We start from the raw sequence: 27,794 nt of genomic DNA, 5'->3' as shown, positions 1-27,794 counted from the left end.
GACCAAGGAGCTGATCGTGGATTTTAGGAGAATACAGCAGGGGACACCGTCACGCACGCCACTGTGGATAAATGGGAATATCGTGGACAGGGTGAGCAGTTTTAAGTACCTGGGAGTCCACATCACAGAGGACCTGACATGGACAACACACACAGACACAGCCCCTCTACCACCTGAGACAACTCAGGAAATTCAAAGTATCAGGGAAGATTTTCCAGTCCTTCTACTCTGGGGCTGTGGAGAGCATCCTGAATGGGAACATCACTGCCTGGTTTGGCAACTGCAATGCCCAGGACAGGAAGGCTCTGTACAGAGAGTAGTGCGCTCAGCAGAGCGTACTACAGGTATTGCATTACTACCCCTGCAGGACTTGTACAACAGGAGGTGAAAATCCAGAGCCTGCAGAATAATGAAGGACCCTCACCACCCCAACAATAGCCTGTTCAAGCTGCTGCGGTCAGGCAAGCGCCTCCGCATACACACAGCAAGAACAGAGAGACAAAGAATGGATTGCACGGAGCAAGTTGCACCCTTACTTAAAATTCATTATGAATTGAAAATGGGGGACCCTGATGTAAACAAGACGAAAGTCTTTCTCTGGTCTGCATCCCCTTAACAATTGTGTGTATTGAGCCGTACTGTATTGTACCCATTCTGCAATCTGTTAATAAAGTTTTCATTCAATCAATCACAAAAACAGATTGATTGATTGATTGATTGAATGAACATTTTATTAACAGAAGATTGCAGAATGGGTACAATACAGTACGGTTCAATACACACAATTGTTAAGGGGATGCAGACCAGAGAAAGACTTTCGTCTTGTTTACATCAGGGTCCCCCATTTTCAATTCATAATGAATTTTAAGTAAGGGTGCAACTTTCTCCGTGCAATCCATTCTTTGTGGATCTAGCCCTAAAGACTCAGCTTCTTCCCCCAGGCCATCAGAACACTGATCTGTGAACAAAACTCTTGAATCTTGAATAATGTGGGGAGATCTGCTTTCATTGGTCTATGTTTGCCCCGCCCCCTACACTTAAGCCCCACCTTTACCAAAAAGTAACAAGTAGACACTTCATAGGTCTTACCTAATTATGGTGATTATTAATTTGACTTGTAAGAAGCGTGTCATCTCAACATCACTCCTCAAATGGAATTAAAATGCATAGGCATGAAATACCTAGACCATCTTATTTCTAGAACCCAGAGGGTAGAAGCACTTATGCCCCCATCATCCTCCATATATCCCCCCCCCCCCCCCCCCCCCCCCCCCCCCCCCACACACACACACACACACACACACTGCTCAGATAGTGAGGCATGGGGAGTGGTGCTGCTGGTACCAGTGCCACTAGGTCCTGACTCCTGCTGGCACCTACATCTAAAACGTGAAGAATGATTTTTTCTCTACAAAACCCACTAAATTACGTCATACCGTATACTTGTGCAAGAAGCGCCTCCCCTGCAGTCTTCGAATTCACAATATTTCTCTCTGCTCCAAACTTTCTTTATCTCTCTCTCTCTCTCTCTCTCTCTTCTCTCTCTCTCTCTCTCTCTCTCTCTCTCTCTCTCTCTCTCTCTCTCTCTCTCTCTCTCTCTCCCCCCCCCCTCTCTCTCTCTCTCTCTCTCTCTCTCTCTCGCTCTCTCTCTCTCTCTCTCTCTCTCTCTCTCTCTCTCTCTCTCTCTCTCTCTCTCTCTCTATCTCTCTCTCTCTCTCTCTCTCTCTCTCTCTCTCTCTCTCTCTCTCTCTATCTCTCTCTCTCTCTCTCTCTCTCTCCCTCTCCCTCTCTCTCTCGGCTCTTCTCGCTTGCACGGCGCCGTCTTCACGCAAAGAGCCCCACGGAGTGGTACTGTGTGATGACTGTCTGCGGATGCGTGTCTCTTGTGCCGCCGGTGGAGCGCTCTCTCTCTCTGAACAGCGGGCACACAGACACCAGTAACGACGCGCTCCCGGTCCCGCAGTGAGGTTAATATTATAATATAGCTCCATAGTGAGGAGGGACTAACAGTACACCTGAATAAGAGGAGAAAAGTCCGACTACGGAGCCCGTCAGGATGCGGGTCCTGTTGAGTGTCCTATACCCGTGCTCTTACTCGCTATCTTCGGATTATATCCGTCTATGGTGAGTTCTCCTGACTGGTATACTTTATTTTGGCATGTTGTTGTTGTTGTTGTTCAGACTGTAGTGGTCATGTTGACTGTTGACTGTCACCTGCGATCTCCTCAATCGTTAACAGGGGAACCACCCAGATTAACATTTAAAAGGTGTCATTTCTAATGCTGGCGCAGCCAGGGAAGTTCAATCAATATTTGTGAACATGAGCTGCTCTGATTTTGTGGCTCCACAGAATGTGTCTTCGAGTTTTTATAACCAAATTAACTTTATTCTATACTATAATAGTGTTCTTCTCAGTTCTGAAACAAAAATGTGCCGCACGCTTAGAGCATTCCCCTGGGTGTCCTCAGTGTCATGTTTACCAATCGGAGCAGCTCCAGACTTTATGACCTCATGAATTCGTTTTTGAGAGAGTTGTTCTGTTCACTAATATTCTCCGACTGTCTTGGACCACAGGAATATCATGCATATATGAAATCTTAAATTGGGCATAGTTCCCCTTTAATCTACAACATTTTAAATCACGTTAGCCTTTTAATTAATAGGCGATTGCTCGTTACCAATTACGCCTATACACTTGTGTGGGTTGTGCTTGGTTGCATGCGCGCTACCTGATTGCAGGTATAGGCTATCGAAGTATTGAGATTTTGCTGCAGACATTAATAGGCAACCAGGTTGAGATAGTTCAATGTCATTAACCCGCCGATGCTGAAAATAATTGTGCCACATAAATGTTTTAAACTTCGGATTGAATTAGTAGGGGTATTTATATAACAGCAAGCACAGGGCTGTGGTTTTATGCTCAGGAGCTAAACATTTAACCTATCCATGACCGAGGCTGCCAACTCCTGTATTGTACCCTATACTCATGTCGGCTGTAGCTTAAAGTTCCACATGATTAATGGAAAAATCAATTGGAGGGTCCTCTGCACGCACACAGATGTGTGGCCCAGGGCTTGTGCGTCAATGCAAGGAGTGTGGAGGTGGAGCTGTCCATTCCCTGGTGCTGAAATTCGACTAATGAAAGTGCTGCTGCATGCATACAGTTACACAGTATTATAAAGCAGGGGCAGTGGCAAGCATAGAAAATGACCCCAAAAAAAGAAATGTGTAACGTTGATTATTGAAAGTTACTTAGTAACGTGGTTCTTCACCATAAATTAAGCAAGATATTCACTCTAATGTCATATTTTAGGAATGCAATTTTTGCATCCTCTATAGTTATTTCTTTCTGTTTAATTTGCCACAATCTAAGACAACCATTCAAAATGCAACAGCATTTTAGCAAATCTCCTTTTTCATTAAACCAATGCCATATAGGCTACAGCCAGAAATTGTTGAAGAATTGGGGATACTGACACTATATGAGCAGAATTACAAGCTAGAATTACAGCCCCCAAGGTCCCTCTGCTCTGCTGCAGAATGCACAATCTGAACAGCAACAAGCAGACCGTGCATAGCTTCAAATCACGTTACGAACACCTGCAGAAGCTGTCACTCACTACTGTCAACACTTGCAGTCACAGCTGTGTTCATGTGATGGCATTTTCCATCCATTTCCTATTGTAGGCCTCTATACAGTATAGGTTTATATTATCTAGGCTTCATTTTAGTCCTGTGTCTGACAGATTTGGGGCCACTTAAATCTTGGTTCAACCAATTCAGGAAGCCAATTTCCCTCAAAATTCTAATATTGAAAAATGTATGGCCTGAAAGGTTTTTCCATTTATTGTCCAACCTATGAATAAACAAGTGTAAATGCTCTACCAGCATGTATAAAGAAGTGGGAAGTAATTGAGTATTCCTATTCAAATTAATGAAACCTTAGAAACTATAGTTTGTGAAGAAAAATATTTTGCTTGTGATAATGAATTACAGTTGTAGTGTAGATAATCAGATGCAGCCAGTCCGGACCGCCACCTACCACTTGAACACAACGTTCAGAGGTCAATGCATCAGGGAATGAATGTTCCTAAGCATTGAAATAAAGACTATCACATAGAATCTGTGCTTATACCTAAAGGGGCCCTATTGTGAAAATTTCAGTTGCCTTTGTTTTGCATTCTTTGTACAGACTGAGGGGTTATCCCAACACTGAGAACACTTCAAATATGTACACTTATTACATGGCGTTTTAACATTCGCCAAAATGCTTGATTGTGATTGGTCAATAGCGCTCCGTTACCCCTAGAAGCAGTCAATTATTTCTCGATAACTGACCGCTATCATGGGCAACAAGTAATAATGACCGCTGTTATGGGCAACAGAGCGCTATTGACCAATCACAATCAAGCATTTTGATCGCAGTCACGAAAGCTATAACCTCGTTCCCAGCTTTATCTCGCACAGCTGCACTACATCAGGTTCAATCACGTCCACACCTGCCGATGACAGAGGAGCCACAGAACAACTGCGTCTGCATATGATCTCGTCTTGTCGATGGTGTAAAAAGAATTAGGTATATTGTTAGTAAGTTAGCCATGTAATAAGCCGGATAATGTATAGCTATACTCTGTCATTGTCGCAAAATAATTGAAATTCACTGCATTTAGAACACTGTCGGTCAATTATTTTGCGACAATGACCTTGTATACATTATCCCTTACATAATGCTGTTTCTGCTGTTCAGCTGTGACAAGAATCCTCCCTCTTGAAACAAGCCATTCAGATTATTGCAGCCACAATCGCCTTAGTTAATAGCATGCATGTACTGTATGATGTGCATGTACAAAATGGTGGCTCGCTCGTAAATCTTCTCTTTTCTGCCTAAAGTTGAACCTGAATATGTTTGAGTGTATTTGAATAGGTTTCTGACAACATCCTTAATGGTAAGTTTGACATGCTATTGCTGGATCTTGAGTCATATTTGCTCTGAAACGTCTAGTTTGACAGTTTGATCTGAATTTCGTTCAATGGTACAGGCTTGTGCACTAGATGTACAATACAAGTGTCTCTCTCGTTAGTCGTTACAGGCACAGAAACAGGCCAATGAGAACAGGACTGAAACAGAGGGTAGTGGCTGCTAGAATGCATATATTTTCAGCAAAAAAAAACTTGTTTAGGGGATGTCAAAGAACTTGTTGAAAAGGACTAAAATAATATCCTCGACTTTTAGTACATTCAATGTCAAGAACCTTTATACTTGTAAGTAAAATGCTGAATGGAAGACTTTGTGTACCATTTGTACTTTTACTCATAGCCTATAAGTTTGAATTGATTGAGTTGAAAATGAATTGACCCCAGCCAGCCAAGCTATTTAGATTAACCCTTTCACTGCCGCACTACCAAAACGGTTAACCCATTTTCACTGCGACAATACACAGAAGGTTAACCCTTTCACTGCCACACGACAGCCGACCGTCGGTTGTGTGATAGTAAAGGGTTAACCTTCTGTCATGTGGCAGTGACAGGGTTAAGGAGTTGCAGCGTTATAGCAAATTGTTACCCACAGCTGTCACTGCCCATTTAGGGCCAAAGCTCACACAGTGCATTTTCAAATAGCCTGATGTGGACCGTGATCTAGGTCGGCAGACAAGCTATTTCTCCTACAGTTTCCACAAGTGGTCCCCGGGAGCCTCTGTGAGCTAATGACGTACATACAGCAGATCCATGGCCAGCCAGCAACAATAATTGCATTGTCACTGCTTCACTAATTCACTGTGATCAAAATGACGATGGGAATTGGTGGTTTGTGATTACATATTATATTAGACTTTAGGCCGACCTGGAGGATATAAATAGCTGGACGGACGGTGAAAGAGACATGGGCTAATTGAGGATTGAGAGTGGGGTTCCAAACACAGAGGCTCACACACAAATATGAATACAAACACACACACACACACACACACACACACACACACACACACACACACACACACACACACACACACACACACACACACACACACACACACACACACACACACACACACACACACACAGCCACACACACACATGTAGCTACTCACAAACATACATACATACACACACACAAACGCACGCACGCACACACACACACCACGCACACACACACATGCACGCACGCACGCACGCACGCACGCACACACACACACACACACACACACACACACACACACACACACACACACACGCACACACACACACACACACACACACACACACACACACATATTTAAAGGTTCACACATCATAAGATTATGATCACACCTCCATCAGGACATTGATCAAACGAGAACGTTGTATCAATGGTTCTCGAACTCTTTCACGCCAAGGACGCCCAGATAGTCATGTAATAGGTCAGGGACCCCCATTGGATTAGATTTTGTTTCAGGGACCCCCATCTGAAGAAATATTTGTTTTTAGATATGAATTATTCCAGAATTACAAAACTGTCTATACTGTAGTTGGGGAGATAACAGAGGAGAGAATGAAACATATGGTCAGAATAGTCATTCTTATGCATTCTCTTATTGGACTGACTTATTGTGAACATTTGACTATTTTCCTGGGGACCCCCTAGAACCCCCTCTAGGACCCCTGGGGGCCCCCGCCCGGACCCCACTTAGTGAACCACTGTTCTACATGACACGTGGTCCCTAGAGTACAAAGCGGTGGGATATGCACTCTTTGATGTCTTATTGTATAGCAGTGCTCAAAGGCTTGGCTGCCAAGAGCTGGTGATTTTTCTCACTTTAGTCCAAACCTTTCTTTTTTTTCCCCGATGACATACCGTGTTTCAGTGGGACTTCCTGGCAGATGTGCCAGAAAAGGAGATGAAAGGGGTTGTTGTACGGTAGTGGTTCGCAAACGTTGTCAAGAACCCTCAAATTGATGGACCCCCAACTTATAGGACTTTGTCCCCAGGGACCCCGTCTGAGAAGATATGAGTTAGATATGATTTATGTGATAATTGACCTATCTCAAACCCTGCCCCTTTATCGTCCAATCACAACTGTTGCTTCCCTCCTTGGACACCACTCCAAGAAAAGAGGGCTGTCTGTAGGTGTGGAGATAACAGTGGAATCAGAATAGTTAACCGTATGCATTTTCCACCATGCTGACAGCTAGTGAAGTGATCAGAAATTATCAGTGAAATCAAAATTCTCCATTTTGCTGAGGACCACCTGGACCCCCATCACCTATAGACACCCCTTTGAGAATCAGTGTAGTAGGGTACAGCCTAGGCTTCATGCAGTCATGCATACAGCTACACATGTACACATCTCATTCTCCTCGCTCCCTCTCTTGCTCCCTCTCTCACTCCCTCCATCTCTCCTTCCCCGTCTGAGTTTGCTTAGTCGGGACGAACAGAGAATCGCTGATTTACATCAGTTTTTCCGCACGGGGCCCCGAATTAAAGATGACAGACGTGACGACTAACGACACGTCGGCACAAACAAAGCAAACGGCCGCACAGTGACAAGACTGTGAACGGAGTCGTTAGCTCTAATGCCTCCATCATGTCTGCTGTGTTTTCAGCAGGGGGAGGAGGAAGTGCCTGAACTCTTGGAGTGGAAAGGAACTGTGTTGAATTGATGATCATTAGCAGCAGAGGCACAAGAAGCAGCTACAGTACAGACTGTAGGCTACAGCGTCCTTCTGTTGACTTCGGGGAGATGTTCCATGATTCGCCACAGGCTTTAGCACTATAGGAAGATCTTGCCAGGTTGTCCATTGGCCCTTTTAATTGATGTGTTGATTTTTACTTTGACTTTTAAGATAAGTCTTGCAGTCAAATAAGTATAATGGGCCTAATTCATTAGGCTAAGTCAAATAATGAATTAATGAATAAATATGATTAAATTAATTAATTATTAACAGACAGGGCCATCCTGAGCAGATCAAGAACTGTGCTTAGCCCCGCCCTTCCTTAACCCTTTCACTGCCACACTAGCAAATGGTTAACCCTTTCACTGCGACAATACAGAAGGTTAACCCTTCACACACCGTCTGTAGTGTGATAGTAAAGGGTTAACCTTCTGTAGTGTGGTAGTGAAAGGTTTAATAGGAACCACCCCAACCAATCAGAATAAAAAATAAACACAAATAATCAGATTGCCAAATTAGTAGTTGAATTACTTAATCAAGGCCCTCTTAGTTTAATTGGTCATATGCGGTCACTCATGCCAATCAGAGGGCTCCTCAAAATGTCAAATCATGTATAAAAAAAATCATGTCAAACATAATTTCAACCAAACAGCAAAATGTTGAAACGTCTGTAACCCTCTGGTGCGGAGATCGGATGTCATATAAAATGGAAGGGCTGCCAAATTATTATTTTGCCTAGGGCCCCCAAAGATAAACACCCATAACCAATGAACAAGTTATTGCTAATGTCATTTTGGAAATTGAGGTCAGGGGAAACTGTCTAGTTCTAGTAATTTGATATATAATTGAGTAATTTAGTAGCTGTATAGACCAATTAGACAATTTTTGCTCCTTGAGACATATGAAAGAAGAGAATGGTCTTTCATGGATTATTTTTCAAGATCTACCTGTGAGTGATATTTCAATTGAACTCAATGGGTTGCTTGTGTGCTCTTTCAGTTATACGATTTCATCTCCAAAGAACGGTGTCAAGAGAGCCATGTTCAAGAGCAAGACATAACTGTGAGACATTTCAATTTGCTATCACTTTGTAGATGTTATACTTAAAATAATTACTTTTCATTAGTCCCTAAAGCTTATTTTTGTCTCCCCTGCGTGAGTGCAACTCCACTCATAATATGTCAAGAATAATCGCAAGAGTCAGACATGATGTTGAAACTACCAGTGGCATAACTCCAGCGTTCAGACATCTCTCATAATTACTGTAATTGCAACCCAAAGGAGCCATGCAGTTCTCATTTTTGGTGCCTATCATTGCAGAGCAGGCTGGAGTCAGCAGAAATATCAGACCCTTTTGGTCTCAATAGATTTATCTGGCACTCAACAATCAATCAAGAGATGATTATGGATGATGCTTGATAATTAGTAGTCAGTGAGGGTAGATTTAGTAACTAACTTGGACTCCAAATGTAGATCTACATCATTGTAGTGCCTCGACTGGAATAAAGTTATCAAACAGATCCCAATCTTATTGAGGCATCACAATACATTGTGATCTTTCAGTTAGGATTTCCTCCATTGTGTCAATCTGACTTATTCTCAGTCATGTTGGGTAGATAATCCAGCCGCACCCTCATGTAAATATTGTTATTGTGAAGCAGGTTTGAAATGGATTGAAACTGAAGTACCATACCCTCCAGCCTTGAGTTGAGTTAGAGCCTGACTGCAGTTAGCTACTTGTCAAAATAGTCTTCAATGAGGAAACTAAAAATCATTAAAGCCACATGGACCTACATAATAGAGGCCTTTTATGGAATATTTAGTCCATTTGTCCTCCATGTTGGAGGAGACAGCGTTTGTGTTGATATATGAGAAATATACCAACGTTTTAATAACTTGATATTGTAAACAAGTGCTTTTCCAGTGTTTTACTTGTACTACCATTGCACAGAAGTTAGGCATTTTCTTTTTAAAGTAGTTACCAATGGTGACAGGCAGCCATGTTGGAAGAAAGACACCAAAACATCCCTAGAGTGCTATAGTTCATATAAGAACCCCTTTATCCAATATCTCTCCATCTTTTACCATCTTTTCCAATCAGACGAGAAGATAGATACAAATTTCCTCTCTGTGTGTTCAGTAAAAAGCTATCCGGCTGCAAGCTAGCCTAGTTTAGCACAAATGAATGGAAGCAGATACTGTACAGACCACTAGCCTAGCTTAAAACTCTGTGAGAGGTGTTTTTGGCCAACGGTTAGGCTAGTGGTCTGTATCCACTTCCATTAATTTGTTCTACCGGATAGCTTTCTACTGAACACACAACAGAGAGGAAATCGTTATCGATCTTCTCGTCTGACTCCGGAGAAGACGATTCCCATGATGTTGCTGTGTTCCTAAGACAGAGCATTGTCACTGCCGCTTCATATTCCGCTCATGTCAGCATTGTGCCATTCACTGTGGCCTGGAGCCGTCCACCGTTTTTTCTCCACGCAGATACTGTTTGACGACCGGATCATTATCGTCGACCCACAGGGACGTATGAGTGGCGCGTCGTCTTGTCCAGCCCTCGGAGAGGACTCGCTGTAGCAGTGCATGCTTGGAGGAGGAGGACAAGGGTGTGAGTGAGATAATGACAGGGACCCATAGGAAGGATGTCTGTGGTGGAATGTGCTGTGGAATTATCTATTCAATCTCCTGTTCCATGAAGGGGGTCAAAAGAGGCAGGGAGATGGCACACCCCTAGGAAATTAATCTGCCAAGAGGGCTCTCTCTCTCTCTCTGTTTGCCCTCTTCTCCTTTGTTTCTTTCTTCTACTCTCCCTTCTCTCTCTCTCTCTCTCTCTCTCTCTCTCTCTCTCTCTCTCTCTCTCTCTCTCTCTCTCTCTCTCTCTCTCTCTCTCTCTCTTTCTCTGTGTTATCTACTCATCAGTCTCTCGTATTTCAATGAAAGCCTGTTCTGTCGGGCGGCGCTACATGGGGGCGGGGGGGGGTTTGTCATCGTTGCGTCGCTGCGTTCCATGTCGGACCCCAATTTGTCACCGCCAACAACGGACGTCTTTATAAATCCGGTTACACGGACGGGCGCGCGTGAGAGTTCATCTCCCCCTCACCGTTAGAGCAGAAAATGTTAACTCGTTTAAGGGCCGCGACCATCAATTATTGTGCCTGATGTGTGCGGAACCTTCGAGGCTTTTTGTTTGGGCTCCTCTGATCGATGGAGCAGAGAGATATCATCTGTTTTAGGTCCCTAACTCATGGCAGGCAAATATGGGGGCGGGCGAGTCGGCCATGTCGGCAGCACCTTTAGTTCTAGGTCTTAAGAGCTCTATTTTTAGGATTTATCAAGGATGCGCCGATACCGATGCTATGGGATATCGGGAAAGGTACTGATATCTAAAACAAGTTATCAGAATTGGAGAAATGTCCCAAATCCAATACCAAGAATTATGTATAGGAATGAAAAGAAAAAAGAAAAAAAACGTCTCTCCTGTGAAAATGTGAGATCTCTCTAATGGAGAACAATGGATCATATCTCAATCGTTGTCGTCTAATGACCTCAAACTAATAGTCTAAGTATATACTGTTATAATAGAAGTAATGGATTGGATCCATTGGATATGGATATGGCTCATACATTTTACAATAGCCTAGAGGTAAAGAGAGCGACCAGTAATCCCCAGCACGAAGGGGAGGGTGTGTTCCAGCTATGAGCTGGTGACCGAGGGCTGTCTGGTGTTATTTATCTATGATGCCCAGGAGTTCAGAAATGGATTATTAGCCCCAACCTACATTTGTGAACTCCTAACCCCTCATGTAGGCTACAGGGGCATGCCCTCAGGTCATCATGTACAGGGGCACGCCCTCAGATCATCATGTACAGGGGCACGCCCTCAGGTCATCATGTACAGGGGCACGCCCTCAGATCATCATGTACAGGGGCACGCCCTCAGGTCATCATGTACAGGGGCACGCCCTCAGATCATCATGTACAGGGGCACGCCCTCAGATCATCATGTACAGGGGCACGCCCTCAGATCATCATGTACAGGGGCACGCCCTCAGCTCATCATGTACAGGGGCACGCCCTCAGATCATCATGTACAGGGGCACGCCCTCAGATCATCATGTACAGGGGCACGCCCTCAGATCATCATGTACAGGGGCACGCCCTCAGATCATCATGTACAGGGGCACGCCCTTAGCTCATCATGTACAGGGACACGCCCTCAGCTCATCATGTACAGGGGCACGCCCTCAGCTCATCATGTACAGGGGCACGCCCAGTGGTGCAGTCCTAATATGGGAACTGGTAACACGCCACGCCACGCGCACGCGCGGGTACGTGCATGCGCACAGAACTGATTTATACACACACACACGCACGCACACACACACGCACACACACACACAAGCGCATATACGCAAGACAAGTGCAATCTTTCTATCATACAAGCTCTTCTTGCTCTCTATTTGTGTGAATGTGCGCGTGGAAAGCTGGCGCGCAGCACAGACGCTTGATTCAATATCATAAGCAGGTAGACCCCCATCACGAATTCCGAGCCACATTAGTATTCACCTCCACTGCCTGTGTCACACAGAATGAAGGGGGAGATGCATTCAGATAGCCAACACCCAGACACTTAGTCTACCTGCGCTTTTTGTTATGTAAAACGGTGGCCGGGTACTAGTCACAACGAATGGATACAGCGCATTTTTGTGCGCGCGTACACGCGAGTACACATCCGTGCGCGATCGCGCGTACTTCTGCCTCAGTGATCTGGTAACACGGCGTGTAACCGGGTGTGACCGCGACTGCACCACTGGGCACGCCCTCAGCGCATCATGTACAGGGGCACGCCCTCAGCTCATCATGTACAGGGGCACGCCCTCAGCTCATCATGTACAGGGGCACGCCCCCTCAGCTCATCATGTACAGGGGCACGCCCTCACGTCATCATGTACAGGGGCACGCCCTCAGATCATCATGTACAGGGGCACGCCCCCTCAGCTCATCATCATGTACAGGGGCACGCCCTCACGTCATCATGTACAGGGGCACGCCCTCAGCTCATCATGTACAGGGGCACGCCCTCAGCTCATCATGTACAGGGGCACGCCCCCTCAGCTCATCATCATGTACAGGGGCACGCCCTCAGCTCATCATGTACAGGGGCACGCCCTCACGTCATCATGTACAGGGGCACGCCCTCAGCTCATCATGTACAGGGGCACGCCCTCAGCTCATCATGTACAGGGGCACACCCTCAGCTCCAAAGACTAGGTCAGCAGCAAAAGGAGACCCGGGCATTTGTCAACAAGTTGTGGAATGACCTACTGTTCAAACCTCATACAGCTACCCCTCTGTGTCATTTTAAACAGATAGATAATTGATATTAATTTATTCTATCTATATTGTATCTATGTTATGTCATCATATTCTTATGTCGTTTTATTTATTTTGATTTATATCTAAGCATTTGTGACATTAAGAAACGTGCTAGGCCTAGAGAAATATTGTTGTTGTTGTTGCCTGTAACCTACCTGCCTGCCAGTTCTGTATTACATTGGGCTTTACTTCACCATCTGCATCTTGCCTGCCTGTGTCCTGCATGTGGGTCCTACTACTACTACACATGTTACACTTAGATCTATTCTTTTCAATAATCAAAATAGGGGTCAGGTCTTGTTTGTCCCCATTATCAAGATGGTAATACGTAGTAATTTTTTAAACCAATAACATATACAGAGGTGAAAATAAGAAATGGTTTATGTGCAACGACGACCATAGGCCACTATTTGCCCTGCAAACCTTTTTTCACCAAGCATCAGCCAAAATCCTTAGACTACAGGCAGATGAAAGCTTGCAGAGGACTAGTATGATCAAGAGACCAATGCGTTCACTGTCCCCTGGGGTAAAATTGTATTGGGTTACCTGCCTCTTTCTCCAAGTTAAGGACGAAGGACCTTTGAGGAAATTGTAGATAAACCTATTTCATGAAAAGTACGGTTAGCTCCCACCCCGGCAAAGGCAAGGACCTGGAAGGTTTTCTATGGAGCAAGGTTTGTAAACTGCAGCATCCAGATGGGTGTTGATAGAAGATGTTTAATACGATCACTTGTTGAAGTGTCACAATGCATCCTCCAGGATCGATCACTTAACGTACAGAGCGCCATCCATATAGTGGGTGCCAGCCACCAGGCCAAAAAGAAGAACAACAGTTATTTTATAAATAAATACAAGTATTTAAATAAATAGAACAGAGTGAAACATTTAAAGATATTGTGCGCCCCCCTCATTATGTTTTCTCTATGTCAAATTGATTTTCACAAGTAGATTTATTATTTTTCATTTGTATGAAAAGGTTGTGGCGTGTTGAAAGTGCAGTTCATCATCATTTGCAAACATAAGGTAATGCTGCTCAAACCAAGGGGAGATGCAGCAACCGTCCATTTCGCCATTCTCTCTCTATCCCAGTCTCTGGGCTGAGCTGAGGTAATGTTCTGTAGCTTGATGCTCAATGGGTCGATTAGTGTGAGAGCACTTACTGTACTATATTCACAGTACATTATAGGAGATACTTCCCTTTAGATATAAAAAAGTAATGTAATAACAATGAAAATATTTGCAAGAGCAGCTAAGCTGGAATTGAACACCGGATTCCAGCTTTAATGCCCGTTGATGACACCATTGTGCCAGCAGCAAGCATGCTGCTTTCTTCCTCTGGTGCTGAGTGGTGAGCCAGGTTTCACCAAGAATGACAAGGCAACAGTAAACAATGGTGAAGATATTAGGAAATATAGTAGAATGTTGGTGGTTAACACTGTCGCCTCACAGCTAGAATGTCCTGGGTTCGAACCCCGCTTTGGGACCAGGTGGGTTATCTCTCGGCCGGGCCTTTTTGTGTGGAGTTTGCATGTTTTGCCTCTGCCTGTGCTCGCAAGAAAAATAGATAAACCCAATGGAAAAACATGCAGAACAGACTGACAGGAGCACTTGGATTGGTCCCATGGCGCGGCCCACGTCCACCACAGCCCATGTTTGCCCCCGGCTGCCATTGGGGGGAAAGCGCGGCGGGATGGGTCAAGCACAGAAAGGAATTTAATCTGCGACCCCAAAAAATGCATGTGTGTGTGTTCCTATGTGTGTCGCCCATCTCACATGTGTGTTCTCTGCATGATAATGTAGCAATGTGCTACAAATAAAGACATCTTCTTCCTCTTCTTAAAGAGTGATGAGGAGAGCAGTGTGAGGAGAGCGAGGGGATGGGACTGGTCCCAGTGAGGTAGAAGGCGCCATTCTAAAACCATGCCTAGCCCTGTCACAATCTTTTAGGGTTCAAGTGTCAAAATCTTTTTACTGTTCTTCAGCGTTAAGCTGTGGATCCCAGAGAGCTTTCTCTAAATTTACTTATTGGAAAATGTCAGATTTTCTGATTGCTGTACCAAGACTTTTCTTCGTTTGCTTCAATTTAGCTGCCAATGTGGTGTGTTCTATATTGGCAATTAGGATAAGCCAGCAAGTCACAAATGGAGTCGGGGGGTGAATTAGAATAGAATGAATTGGGTGTGTGCCAGTGGCAGTTGTCTGTGACATTCAACTTAACTACCTGTCAGAACAGAGTTTTCAGCTAACACTCGTTCATCCCAGTGGGCATGTTGCTTTGAAAGCGTGTCCTGGTGAGGTCTGCCAAGACGGAAGCTGTTTGTTACATGGTGTCTCCAGAGCTAAAGGGGTGTTTCTGCTGCATTTTCTGGTTGCTATTTGGATCCACTTTTGGGCATGGTTATTAGCAGTTGTCCGATACGTTAAATATCCATACAGACAACCATCATTCCTCACCTTTAATGAATCTCCATTTTGGAAATGTACTGTAGATCCAGTGGCTTTGATGTTTGGGCCTGAATAGTCTCCCCCACAGAATTCCACCAATTATTCATGTTCCTTCTCCCGCATGCTGTGGCGTGACTCGGGCAAGCTTTGAGCTTATATCAAATATATATATAACCAGGGCTTGACATTAACACGCGCCACCCGCTGACCTTTTTTCATTTCCCCATCACCGCGAATCCGCCCCTCAATTAATATCGCCGCGCGGGGGGGGGGGGGGGGGGGGGGGAGGCATAATCCCACGGGACAATGCAATGGGAAATTGTGTCCCACGAGGACATCTACCCCCGTGAAAATTTCCGCGCGGATCGGAATACGGGCACACGTGTGGGAGCTCGTGTGAAATCTGCGAGATTTTTCCACATCGCACGGCAACCTTTTCCCGACGTTTTCGCAGATGAAATCTTGCGTAGATCCGGGCACGGGCGCGTACGTGGTAGCTTGCGCTAAATCACTCAAATCATTCCACGTTGCGTAAAACCTTTTTCCCGACGTTTTCGCTGATGGAAGCTAGGGCATTGGGAAATTGTAGAACCGACAAAGGTATAGCCCGGCGAATATTTTCGCGGGGATCGGAATACGGGCGCACACATATGAGCTCACGCAAAATCGGAGAAATATAAATACCTATATTTATAACTTTTTGGGTGGGGGCGCGAGCGCAGGGATTTTTGGCTGGTGAAAATGCTGAGTGGCTAGTGACTTTGGAAAACCACTAGCCACAGTGGCTGGTGAGCCAAAAAGTTAATGTCAAGCCCTGAATATAACCCAGCTAACTAGCTTGTGGCTAGTGACTTTGGAAAACCACTAGCCACAGTGGCTGGTGAGCCAAAAAGTTAATGTCAAGCCCTGAATATAACCCAGCTAACTAGCTTAGGGAGGTCACCAATTAGCCGTCCGTCCATTGATGGGAAGCAGCGAGATCTCCATGGTGCCAATGCATGGGCCTAATGTCTAGTGTCCAGACTGGCCGCATGATCCTGCATGTGTGTCACTGAACACACAGCGTCGTGTGGAACTGTGACTGTGGAACTAAGGAGACATTAATTCCAGCAGCACCTCCACCCTGGCCCATTCACCACTAGGATGATAGGGCGAGGATGATGGGATGCAGCCCCAACATTCTCGCAGAAGAGGTTCAGCGCTTGAGGACGACACCGTGCAGCCCTGACAGTGTGATTGGTCTCCCAGTGGTAAAGGGGAAGGCGTTTTCAACCTGTTTAATGACGACAGGGACTCGTCCAGGTGTTATCATTCGGGACTTGACCTTCCCTTCCTTTTCTTGTTCCACACAGCTCAGACGACGGATATGACAGACATGTGAGTGTGCCATAACTCATGCAGAAATTACAGCATACCAGGCTTGTAGCTCCAATATGCATATTGCTGGTCTCTAATGTAAATATCAGTGTATCCGAAGATTGTAAATTGGAGTGCGGTGCAAATATTTTGTTAAAGACAGGAGAGGTTGTGTGCTATTGGGCCATGTATCACATGCATTCCAAATGGCATCATGGAATACCTATACTACACTTGTTATACCTATACCTATACAACCTGTTCAGCTGTTTCTCATTCTCAAAGAGACTTCCAGTTCTCTGTCCCAACTAAGGGCTTAATTCTTACTTTCCAATCAATGCTATACTGTGTTTCGATAAGGTGTCATGTGTTTCCTGTTGGTTGTCAGTTAGGCCATGGGTAGGTAGGGAATTTATATATATATATTTTTTTTATTCTTTCCCACGGCGACTATGGATAGGGAATTTCTTTATTTAATTAAAATGTTCACAACATCATGGATGCATGTACTCTGCCAGCATGTTTAATATCCATAATACTAAAGGTTTGACTAAGATTTCTATGAAACTTTATTAAAAAAAAAGAAAAAGAAAAAAGAAATCGTATTTTTATTTTTAAAAAAAACTCATAAAATATATTGGGTCGCACCTAAATTGGCAGGGTCAGTCGGCAACCGGAAACAAACCATTATTTTTGTTAGGCCTAGGGTCATGCATTTTAGAGAAGATGACGTAGAGGAGCACGTCAACCTTTAATTCAAATACGAAAATGGAAAGCATCAAGGTTAAGGTCAGAAACGTTTTCATGACATTTGTCCTATCAGTGCCTCCATGATCCACTACCCTTTCATCCCTGGATCTCCTGCCGGTGCGTCACTGAACCTCTTTAGGAAGTAGCAAGCTGAGGCCAATAATTAGATCCTCACTTCTTTGCTGATTAGCTCAGATTATGCCCCGTTATAGTTTTTCTTTATAGGTTATATCAGCAGGGGAGGAAACAGAGATGGTAATCAAGCATTTTCCAGTTATGAGTCACAATCTGACTCTCCTGCTCACAGTGCCAAATGGCGGCGGGTGCGCTTTGGGAGTATCATCACATATGGCTACAGCAGTGCAATATGTCGAAGTGGATGGAGAAAACGTTGAGGCGGGGGCTTGTTTTGCAGTTCACACAACCCCACCCTACGTTTTCAGGTTTGGTGCAGACCCTGTTGTCAGGGTTGGCAGCAGTGACAGCTCTGGTCGACGAGATCCAATCTCTGTTGGCAAAGCAATCCGTCGTCGTGGTCCCACGGGAGGACGCGATGTCGGGCGTCTACTCCCATTATTTTCTGGTGCCCAAAAAAACGGGAGGTGTCAGACCTACTGGATCTGTCCGAGTTCAATCGTCTGATTGTGCCGAGACGGTTCAGAATGTTGACGTCAAACACCTGTTAAGCGCTGTCAGGGTGGGCGACTGGTTCACCTCCATAGACCTGACGGATGCGTATTTTCACATCCCGATTTCCCCTCCTCACAGGAAATACCTACGGTTTCTGTTTCAGGGCGTGGCATACGAATACCAGAGGTTGCCGCGCTGGAGCCTATACGTCGTCAGGGGATACGAATTATTTTCTATCTCGACGACATTCTGCTCCTCAGCCGGTCGGAGGAGGTCGCCAGGTCTCATACCAGGCTGGTGGTGGAATTCCTCACCAAGCTGGGTTTTGCTGTGAACTGGAAGAATAGTACGCCTCTTCCCAGTCAACAGGTGGAGTACTTGGGCTTGGTTCTAAGCTCAAGGCCCATGAGGGCAACCCTCTCGGAGCAGCGGCGAGTGTCTATCCTCGACGCACTCAGGGGTCTCCGTCCTGGCGGGACGGTTACGGCGCTGTATGTGATGCGCCTGCTCGGTATGATGGCATCTGCTCACTCTGTGGTCCCTCTTGGCCTCCTCTTCATGAGGAGGATACAGAGGTGGTTTTCCAGTATGAAAATAGACCCGGTGAGAGACAAGTGGAAACTTTTGAAGGTTCCCTTGTCGATACGGGGGGATCTCGCCTACTGGAGGAGGCCTGGTACCCTCACCAACGGGGTCCCCATGGGCGGCAGGCGGTCACACGTCATGGTCTTCACTGACGCCTCCCTCACGGGATGGGGGGGGACGTGTCGGACCAACGCAGTGGGGAGCAGATGGACGGTCCATGCTGCCCGGTCTGCCATGCACATCAATGTGTTGGAATTGAAGGCGGTCCTCCTGGTCCTCAAACTGCTCAGCCACTTGGTGGTGGGCGAGCACGTGTTGGTCAGGACGGACAGCATGACGGCAGCGGCGTATATCAACAGACAGGGTGGAGTACGCTCCATCCGTCTGCACCGGGCGGCGTTCGAGCTCTGGCTGTAGGCGTCTCGCAATCTGCGCAGCCTGAGGGCGCTCCACATCCCTGGCAGGGAGAATGTGGGCGCAGATGTGATGTCACGGGGCGGTCCTCGTCTCTACGAGTGGGGACTACGTCCAGACCTAGTCAGACAGGTCTGGGACCGCTTCGGGGAAGCCTCGGTGGATCTGTTTGCGAGCAGACAGTCTCACCAGTGCCCCTTGTGGTTCTCGATCAGTCGGGGGGACGATCCTCCCTTGGGGGTGGGTGCCTGTTGGAGCCAGATTCAGTCCTTAATATTTATTTATTTATTTAGTTAAAAATATGAAGCAATATTGTTTGGAAAATGATTTGAAATTAACTTGATTGATAACATCTTTTATTTGTTATAACTTGGATGTGTGTTGCTTCAACAACGTGGAGGCGTGTCTGGTCCAGCCCATTTTGAACCGGTGATTACAGCACCCTGGTGTGTGAACTCACTTTATCAATGGACTGGTGCGCTAGTAAAAAACATGACACTGGAATGTAAGGCATGCAGCCCAGACGGTTTTTGACCGTCGCAAGCGCTATGGATTTGGAACTTTAGAAATTGGAAACAGGACACCATGCAACGGGAATAAGCCAGCACACCTCCACGTCATCCGGTAGGAACCCATTCACGCTAAACAAAGCTTCAAGTAAATGACAATAAATACTCTTTTCTATAAACCAAACAATTCATCTCAGCTGTTTTCTTACGGAAAAGCGCATGCGCGCGTCAACCAAGGCTGTGGATCTCACATTGTCAAAAACCAGGCATGCAATACTTGCGCCTTTGTTTAAGGAACATCACTGGAATTGATTGCTGGAAATAACGTTACGTTTGTTTGCTTCAAAGATTGTGTATCGAACATTCCACGTTACTACTGGGAACGAGGTTAACTATGGACGGAGTTAAATGAATGGATACGCGCCACTCATTGGATGCGCGTCTGTGAAGCACTGACGTCATTTCATAGTGTTCAAGTCAAGTCAAGAGTTTTAATTGTCACGGCATACAGGTATACAATGAAATGCGGGTGGTCTTGCCCGCAACGATGTGCAATACAGTGGTACATATAATAGAATCAAAAGAAGAAACAACATTGTGCAGTAACAGGTAGCAGGTAACATGGAGTGACATCTCGGTATCTGTACATAGTTATTTACAGCGCATGTGTGACATGCTAGTTAGCTTTGGTAGTGCAATACACTGTTCCTGTTATTCTAATTTAAAGTGTCCTTTCCTTTGGCCATAAGTGTGCGTGTGTGCGACATGAGTGTGTGCCCGCTCATGTTAAAGTGTTAAGTGGCTGCTCGTGTGTGAGCGTGCACAGTGTGCGTGTTGTGTGTGTGTTCATGTGTGCTTGTGTGTGGACAGTTCAATGTTCTGAGCACTCAATGTACATTGTTCATGTTATCCCCGTCGTCAGATAATAATCAAGAAACGAATCAAGTCGAAGATTCAGTCGACGACGATGTTTGAATTAAATTGAAAAGCATGTGCAATAAATGCACCATTTCAGTTATTTGTTGGAACCAAATCAAACATTAAAGGAAAATGGAACGTTTGGTGGAAGAAATTGACGCTGTACATTCCAATAGATTACAAGAATTGAAAGCATCTAGAAGCGCCAAATTGGGTGTTTTAACCAGAAGGAAAAATGAGAGATTTACTGAAGCATACATGCCAGGTGGAAATCGTTAAATCAAAAGTGGAAAACGAGTTCAACAAAGCATATCAAGAACTGAATGATGTAAATGATTGTGTCAAAACTTTATTGTCAGTAATGTCAGAGGATGATGTTAAACTTGATCAAAGTGAGTGGTACATCCCTAAAATAATACCAGTGGATGAATTCAAAGACTGTGTATTACAATGGATTGATCAAAATGAAAAGGTGACTGATGATGATGCTACAAGGAATATTGCAATTACAGTGGATGATATTGCCCCAAAGGACAGTGTTTCCAATGTGCGATCAAGACGCTCATCAAAATCCTCAAGATCATCCATAGCATCTCTTAAAATGCAATTGGAAAGTGAACAAGCTGAACTAGCAGTCAAGGCTGAAGGGCTTAAAAGGAAGCAACAGCTTGAGATAAAAGAAGCAGAGCTCCAAGCTGAGAAAGAAAAGCTCGAGATGGAGAAGGAAAATATTGAGATGGAAACTCAAATGGCTGCTAACAAAGCAAAGTTAAGCATTATCAAAGGATATGAATTATCACATGAATTAACACAAACTGTACCTAAAGAAATGCAACAATCGGATGGAATGAATGAATACCTGGAAGAATACATTCAAGAGGAAACGGAACAACAACCAGAAAAGCTGTCATGGACAGCTGGTTTGGACAGCATCAACATGGATGATGTTCCAACCAGATCAAGGCCCACTCACAAGGAACCAGTGGAAAGAGCAACACATGGAACTATGACAGAATACGAATCTGTGCGTAAAAAAATACCATCACAACTAACATATCAAAGGCATCAAGAATACGACCCTTTGACCTCAGTCTATGCCACGCATACAATTAATCCTCCTCTAGGTGGCACCAAAGTACAAGCTATGTCATATGAAAATACTTCATCTTTCAGACCGTATGACCTCCCTGCTTTTACAGGTGCACGCCACTTCATGCCACATGGTACAGATGCACAAGGACATGTAGGACCATCAACACAACCACACAGTAAACGACCTACAACAAATACCCAGGACACAAGTAAAAAGCATGAATTTTACAGTCTGGTGAACCTAATGGAAGGTCAAAATAGGATAACAGAAACTCTGATTAAGCAACAAGGCCAATTCACTTTGCCATCAATCACTACCCCTGTCTTTAAAGGAGACCCTCTGGAATACCAATTCTTTATAAGAGCCTTTGAACATGGCATTGAGAGGAAAACTGAGAACCGCCAGGATATGCTGTATTTTCTGGAGCAATTCACATCAGGTCAGCCAAGGGAACTGGTGCGCAGTTGCCAATACATGCTTCCAGACACAGGTTACACTACAGCAAAGGAGCTTTTAAAGAAGCATTTCGGTAACGAACACAAGATTGCCACTTCATACTTGGACAAAGTGCTCAGCTGGCCAATAATCAAAGCTGAAGATGCAGAGGCCTTGCAGGCTTATGCTGTGTTTCTCAATGGTTGTCTCAATGCCATGAGCTCTGTCGAGTACTTGGAGGAATTGAACCATCCAACTAACATGAGAGCCATTCTCAGTAAATTAGCCTACAAGACGCAAGAAAGATGGAGATTCAGAGCTTGTGAATTACAGGATCGTTATGGAACAAGGCCAACATTTCCAGAGCTGGTGGAATTTATAAACTATCAATCCAGAATCCTATCACATCCGTTGTTTGGAAGCTTAAATCCCACACAGACAAGAAGGCCCGTCATATCACCACCAGGCAAGCCCTTCCTCTCTAAAGACAGAAGGCCTAAGAGTGCATACAGTGGATTCGCTACCAATGTGGCAAAGGTGACAGGCAGCTTCTACAAGCAGGCTGTAACCGAATGTGTGGATAAAGCACCAAGAAAAACAACCAACGAATGTTTACATTGCAAGGGAAACCATGAGCTCAGTTCATGTTCACAACTGAAAAAGAAAACGCATGAAGAAAAACTGGAATTCTTGAAGAAAAAAGGAGTGTGTTTTGGATGTTTCGAAGTCGGTCACATGAGCAAAGGTTGTCAAAAGAGACTTACCTGTCAAGTGTGTTCTCTCAAACATCCCACAATCCTGCACATCAACAGAAAATATCCTAATATAGAGAAGGATGAAAACTCTAAAGATACAGCCGTGACAGTATACACAAATCAAGCTGAGGTGTGGAGTGACACTGGGGCCGGTAAATCAGAATGCAAACTCGCCATAGTTCCTGTAAAAATCAAAATGAAGAAAAGTGATAAGGTGATTCTCACATACGCCTTTATGGATCCAGGAAGTTCTTCAACATTCTGCACAGAGTCCTTGCTCAGACAGCTGCAGGCCACAGGAAGCAGAACTACCATTTTGTTAAGAACTATGAACGAGGAACAGGTCATAAAGACATCCATGGTAAACGGCATGGAAATCAGTGCTCTTGACAGCAATGAGTATTTGGAACTCCCAGAGGTTTACTCACACTCCGCGATCCCTGTGAAAGCTGAAAATATCCCAGACCAGGAGGATATAAAGCAATGGCCATATCTACACCAAGTGAAACTTCCTAGAATAAAAGCAGAAATCGGACTGCTGATCGGCAACAACGTTCCAAAGGCTTTGGAGCCATGGATGATAATTAACAGCCAGGGAAAAGGACCTTTTGCTGTTAAAACCACTCTCGGATGGACAGTCAATGGGCCACTCACACAGGGCACTGGGAACGTCATTACCACAAACAGGATCTCTCTGGTAAGGATTGAGGAATTGCTGCAACAGCAGATGAAATATGATTTCCCAGAGCGCCAGCACGAAGAGCGCCTAGAGATGTCTCAAGAAGACCATATATTCATGGGAAAGGTCTCAAACTCAGTAAAGCTGCAAGACGGGCATTACAATATCGGATTGCCTTTACGGACTGACGAAGCTGAGTTCCCAAACAACCGCTGTCTCGCTGAGCAAAGGGTCATGAGCTTGAAACGAAAGCTGTTAAAGAACCCACAATTTCATGAGGAATATAGAACACTTATGGCTGACAATCTGAAGAGAGGTTTTGCTATCCAAACAACATCCGACAACAAGCAAAAGGAAGCCAAGGTTGGAAAGACGTGGTATATTCCCCACCATGGGGTTTACCACCCTAGAAAGCACAGGCTACAAGTGGTGTTCGACTGTGGAGCTACCTACCAAGGTGTGTCACTAAACTCTCAGCTTCTACAAGGCCCAGACCTCACCAGCAACCTCACTGGTGTCCTCACAAGGTTTCGGCAAAGGGCCGTTGCCTTCATTACAGATGTGGAGGCCATGTTCCATCAAGTGAGAGTACCGGATGAAGACTCAGATCTTTTAAGATTCTTGTGGTGGCCCGATGGAAAGCTGGACACAGACCTCGAGGAGTATAAGATGGTTGTACACATTTTTGGAGCCACATCATCTCCAAGCTGTGCAACCTTCGCTTTACAGCAGTGTGCAAGAGACAACATTGGCAACTTTGACCCAGGGGTCATACAGACTGTGCTCAGACACTTTTACGTGGATGATTGTCTAAAGTCAGTAAATTCTGAGCAAGAGGCCATACAACTCGCCAAATACCTCATCAGTCTGTGTGCCACGGGTGGGTTTAAGCTAAACAAGTGGATCAGCAACAGCAGGTCGTTGCTTCTCTCCATCCCAGAACAGATCCGAGCGCAAGGGGTGAAAGATCTAGATCTGGATCAGGATGCACTGCCCATCGAAAGAGCCCTTGGGGTACAATGGTGTACCCAGTCGGATTCATTTGCCTTCAAAATACAGCTTCAAGACAGGCCGCTTACCAGACGAGGGATCTTGTCTATGGTGAGCTCTATCTATGATCCTTTGGGTATGTTGGCACCCGTTGTCCTCTCCGCAAAGCAGATACTGCAAGAGCTGTGCGGATTAAAGCTAGCTTGGGATGATCACATACCTCAACACCTGCAAAGAAGATGGTTGACCTGGCTACCCGACCTGTCCCAGCTGGAAAACTTCAAAGTTAAGAGATGCTTCATGCCAGAGGATTTTGGAAACCTAATCTCTGCGCAGCTCCATCACTTCTCAGACGCAAGTGAAAGTGGTTACGGCACAGTCTCCTACCTAAGGCTGCTGGACGACAGGCACAAAGTCCACTGCGCGTTTGTCATGGGCAAAGCAAGGGTGGTACCATTAAAACCCATCACCATCCCTAGGCTCGAGCTTACAGCATCAGCAATGGCTGTACGAATGGATACCTTTCTGCAGGCAGAACTTGAACTCCCTTTGATCCCATCGGTCTATTGGACAGATAGCACATCTGTGCTTAAGTATCTGAACAATGAAACCTCAAGATATCACACCTTTGTTGCCAACAGAGTGAGCAACATCCGTACGGAATCTGATGTTACACAGTGGAGGTATGTCAACGGCACTCTGAATCCCGCTGACTGCGCATCGAGAGGCTTATCAACAGCTCGCTTCTTGAATTCAACATGGATACAAGGTCCTGAATTCATGCAACATCCAGAATCGGAGTGGCCACAATGCCCAGAATGCACATTGACAAAGGACGATCCGGAAGTAAAGGTCTTCACTATAAATGTTGCTCCTGTGGATCAGTCTGTGAATACAGTCATGAAATTAATCACCTACTATTCTGAGTGGCATCGTCTCAGAAAAGCCGTAGCATGGATATTGAGGATTAAAGCAACACTAAAAAAGGCCTGCAAAGAAAAGAAGGAAACGAAAGGTGCACCGGAAAAGAAAAAAGGAAATTGCAAAGCTCTGTTGTCTGTTGATGACTTACAGGAAGCCGAACATGCCATTATCCAATTTTGTCAATCAACAGAATACAAAGAGGAACTAGAGTCACTAAGGAAAAGAACAGCTGTGAAGAAGACCAGTCACATCCATAAACGTACCCCAGTTCTTCATGATGAGCTAATAAGGGTCGGTGGAAGATTGGTCAGGTCTGCAATGCCCCCTGAGGCCATGCACCCCGCCATTCTGCCAAGAAAACATCATGTAACGACATTAATCATCAGACATGTCCATGAAACCGTTGGACACAGCGGGCGGAACCATACACTATCACGCCTGAGGCAAAAGTATTGGATACCTAAGGTCAGCTCTGCAGTCAGGGCAGTGATCGCAAAGTGTGTCCACTGTAGGAGGTCGAGCGGCGTCAGAGGTACACAATACATGGCAGACTTACCCCAGGACAGGCTGCTACCTGACCAACCACCTTTCGCAAACGTGGGTGTACACTACTTCGGCCCATTTGAAATGAAAAGAGGGAGAACAATGTTGAAACGGTATGGCGTGATCTTCACGTGCCTGAATATCCGAGCAGTGCACTTGGAGGTTGCTCATACGCTTAATACAGACTCGTGCATTAATGCAATAAGAAGATTTGTAGCCAGACGAGGCACAGTCAAGACCATGAGATCTGATAATGGAACGAATCTTGTCAGGGCAGAACGAGAGCTACGAGAGTCTATTCAAGATCTGGACAATCTCAAGATTCACGCCACCTTACTTGAGAAAGGCATATCATGGACATTCAACCCACCTGCCGGATCACACCACAGTGGAATATGGGAGAGACAAATAAGAACAGTCAGACGCATTCTTGGAGCTTTAACACGGGAACAGACTCTGGATGAGGAAGGATTGACTACACTTTTATGTGAAGTGGAAGCCATAATTAACGATCGGCCCATCTCTAAAGCCTCCAATGACCCTCTGGATCTGGAACCTCTCACACCAAATCACCTCCTTCTCCTCAAAGAAAAGCCTTCACTGCCACCCGGAGTATTCAGCCTAGACGACTGTTATGCCAAGAGAAGATGGCGTCAAGTGCAATACATGGCAGACCTGTTTTGGAAACGGTGGACAAGAGAGTACCTGCCAGAACTGCAAGAAAGACAAAAGTGGACAAAGAAAAGGAGAAACATGGCGGCCGGTGATATTGTCTTAATAATAGATGACTCTGCTCCTAGAAACTCGTGGATCATGGGACGAATCACACAAACCCGGCCAGACAAAAAGGGTTTTGTGAGACAAGTCGAGGTGCAAACCAAGACCAACACCTTGATCAGGCCCATCACAAAGCTTGTCTTACTCCTTGAGGCAAAAACATAAGAAGACACCCCCCCATATCTCTCTCTCTCTCCCCCCCCCCCACCATATCCCCTTCTTTTTCTTTCTCCCGGCCCCCCCCCCCCTCTCTCACACGGACATCGCACACATTACACACTTTGTGGACTGTGAGGCGCTTTTTTGCGTTTTTGAAAGCTGAACGTTTGAATCCCTCGTTGGGGGGACCTTATGGACCGTGAGTTTTTGCGTTTTTTGAAAGCAGATCTTTTGAATCCCTCGTCGGGGGAACATGGCTGTTAAAAAAAAAAAAAAAAAAAGGAATGTAATTTAGAATATGAAATCTGTTTCGTTTTGGCTGGCTCCTCCTGATTTTGTTGGTAATTGTACCGTTCTCTTACAGAACAATTAGGGGCCGGTATGTTGGAGCCAGATTCAGTCCTTAATATTTATTTAGTTAAAAATATGAAGCAATATTGTTTGGAAAATGATTTGAAATGAACTTGATTGATAACATCTTTTATTTGTTATGACTTGGATGTGTGTTGCTTTAACAACGTGGAGGCGTGTCTGGTCCAGCCCATTTTGAACCGGTGATTACAGCACCCTGGTGTGTGAACTCACTTTATCAATGGACTGGTGCGCTAGTAAAAAACATGACACTGGAATGTAAGGCATGCAGCCCAGACGGTTTTTGACCGTCGCAAGCGCTATGGATTTGGAACATTAGAAATTGGAAACAGGACACCATGCAACGGGAATAAGCCAGCACACCTCCACGTCATCCGGTAGGAACCCATTCACGCTAAACAAAGCTTCAAGTAAATGACAATAAA

At 45.1% G+C, this 27,794-nt stretch overlaps 1 protein-coding gene across 1 annotated transcript in view; it reads left to right on the top strand.

The window, feature by feature from the left end:
• Positions 1–2,056: 2,056 nt before the first annotated feature.
• Positions 2,057–27,794, top strand: part of olfm3a (olfactomedin 3a) — a gene marked incomplete at its 5' end in the record, with an annotated part of 51,235 nt that continues 25,497 nt past the window's right edge. The window contains 2 exon segments of the mRNA XM_084325935.1: positions 2,057–2,078; positions 2,081–2,124. Of these exon segments, the coding sequence (XP_084182061.1) occupies positions 2,057–2,078; positions 2,081–2,124 (66 nt within the window).

The sequence above is a fragment of the Notolepis coatsorum genome (genome assembly GCF_963971535.1).
Source record: "Notolepis coatsorum genome assembly, chromosome: 12".
NCBI classification, from domain to species: domain Eukaryota; kingdom Metazoa; phylum Chordata; class Actinopteri; order Aulopiformes; family Paralepididae; genus Notolepis; species Notolepis coatsorum.
This window is presented reverse-complemented; position numbering and strand designations above follow the sequence as displayed.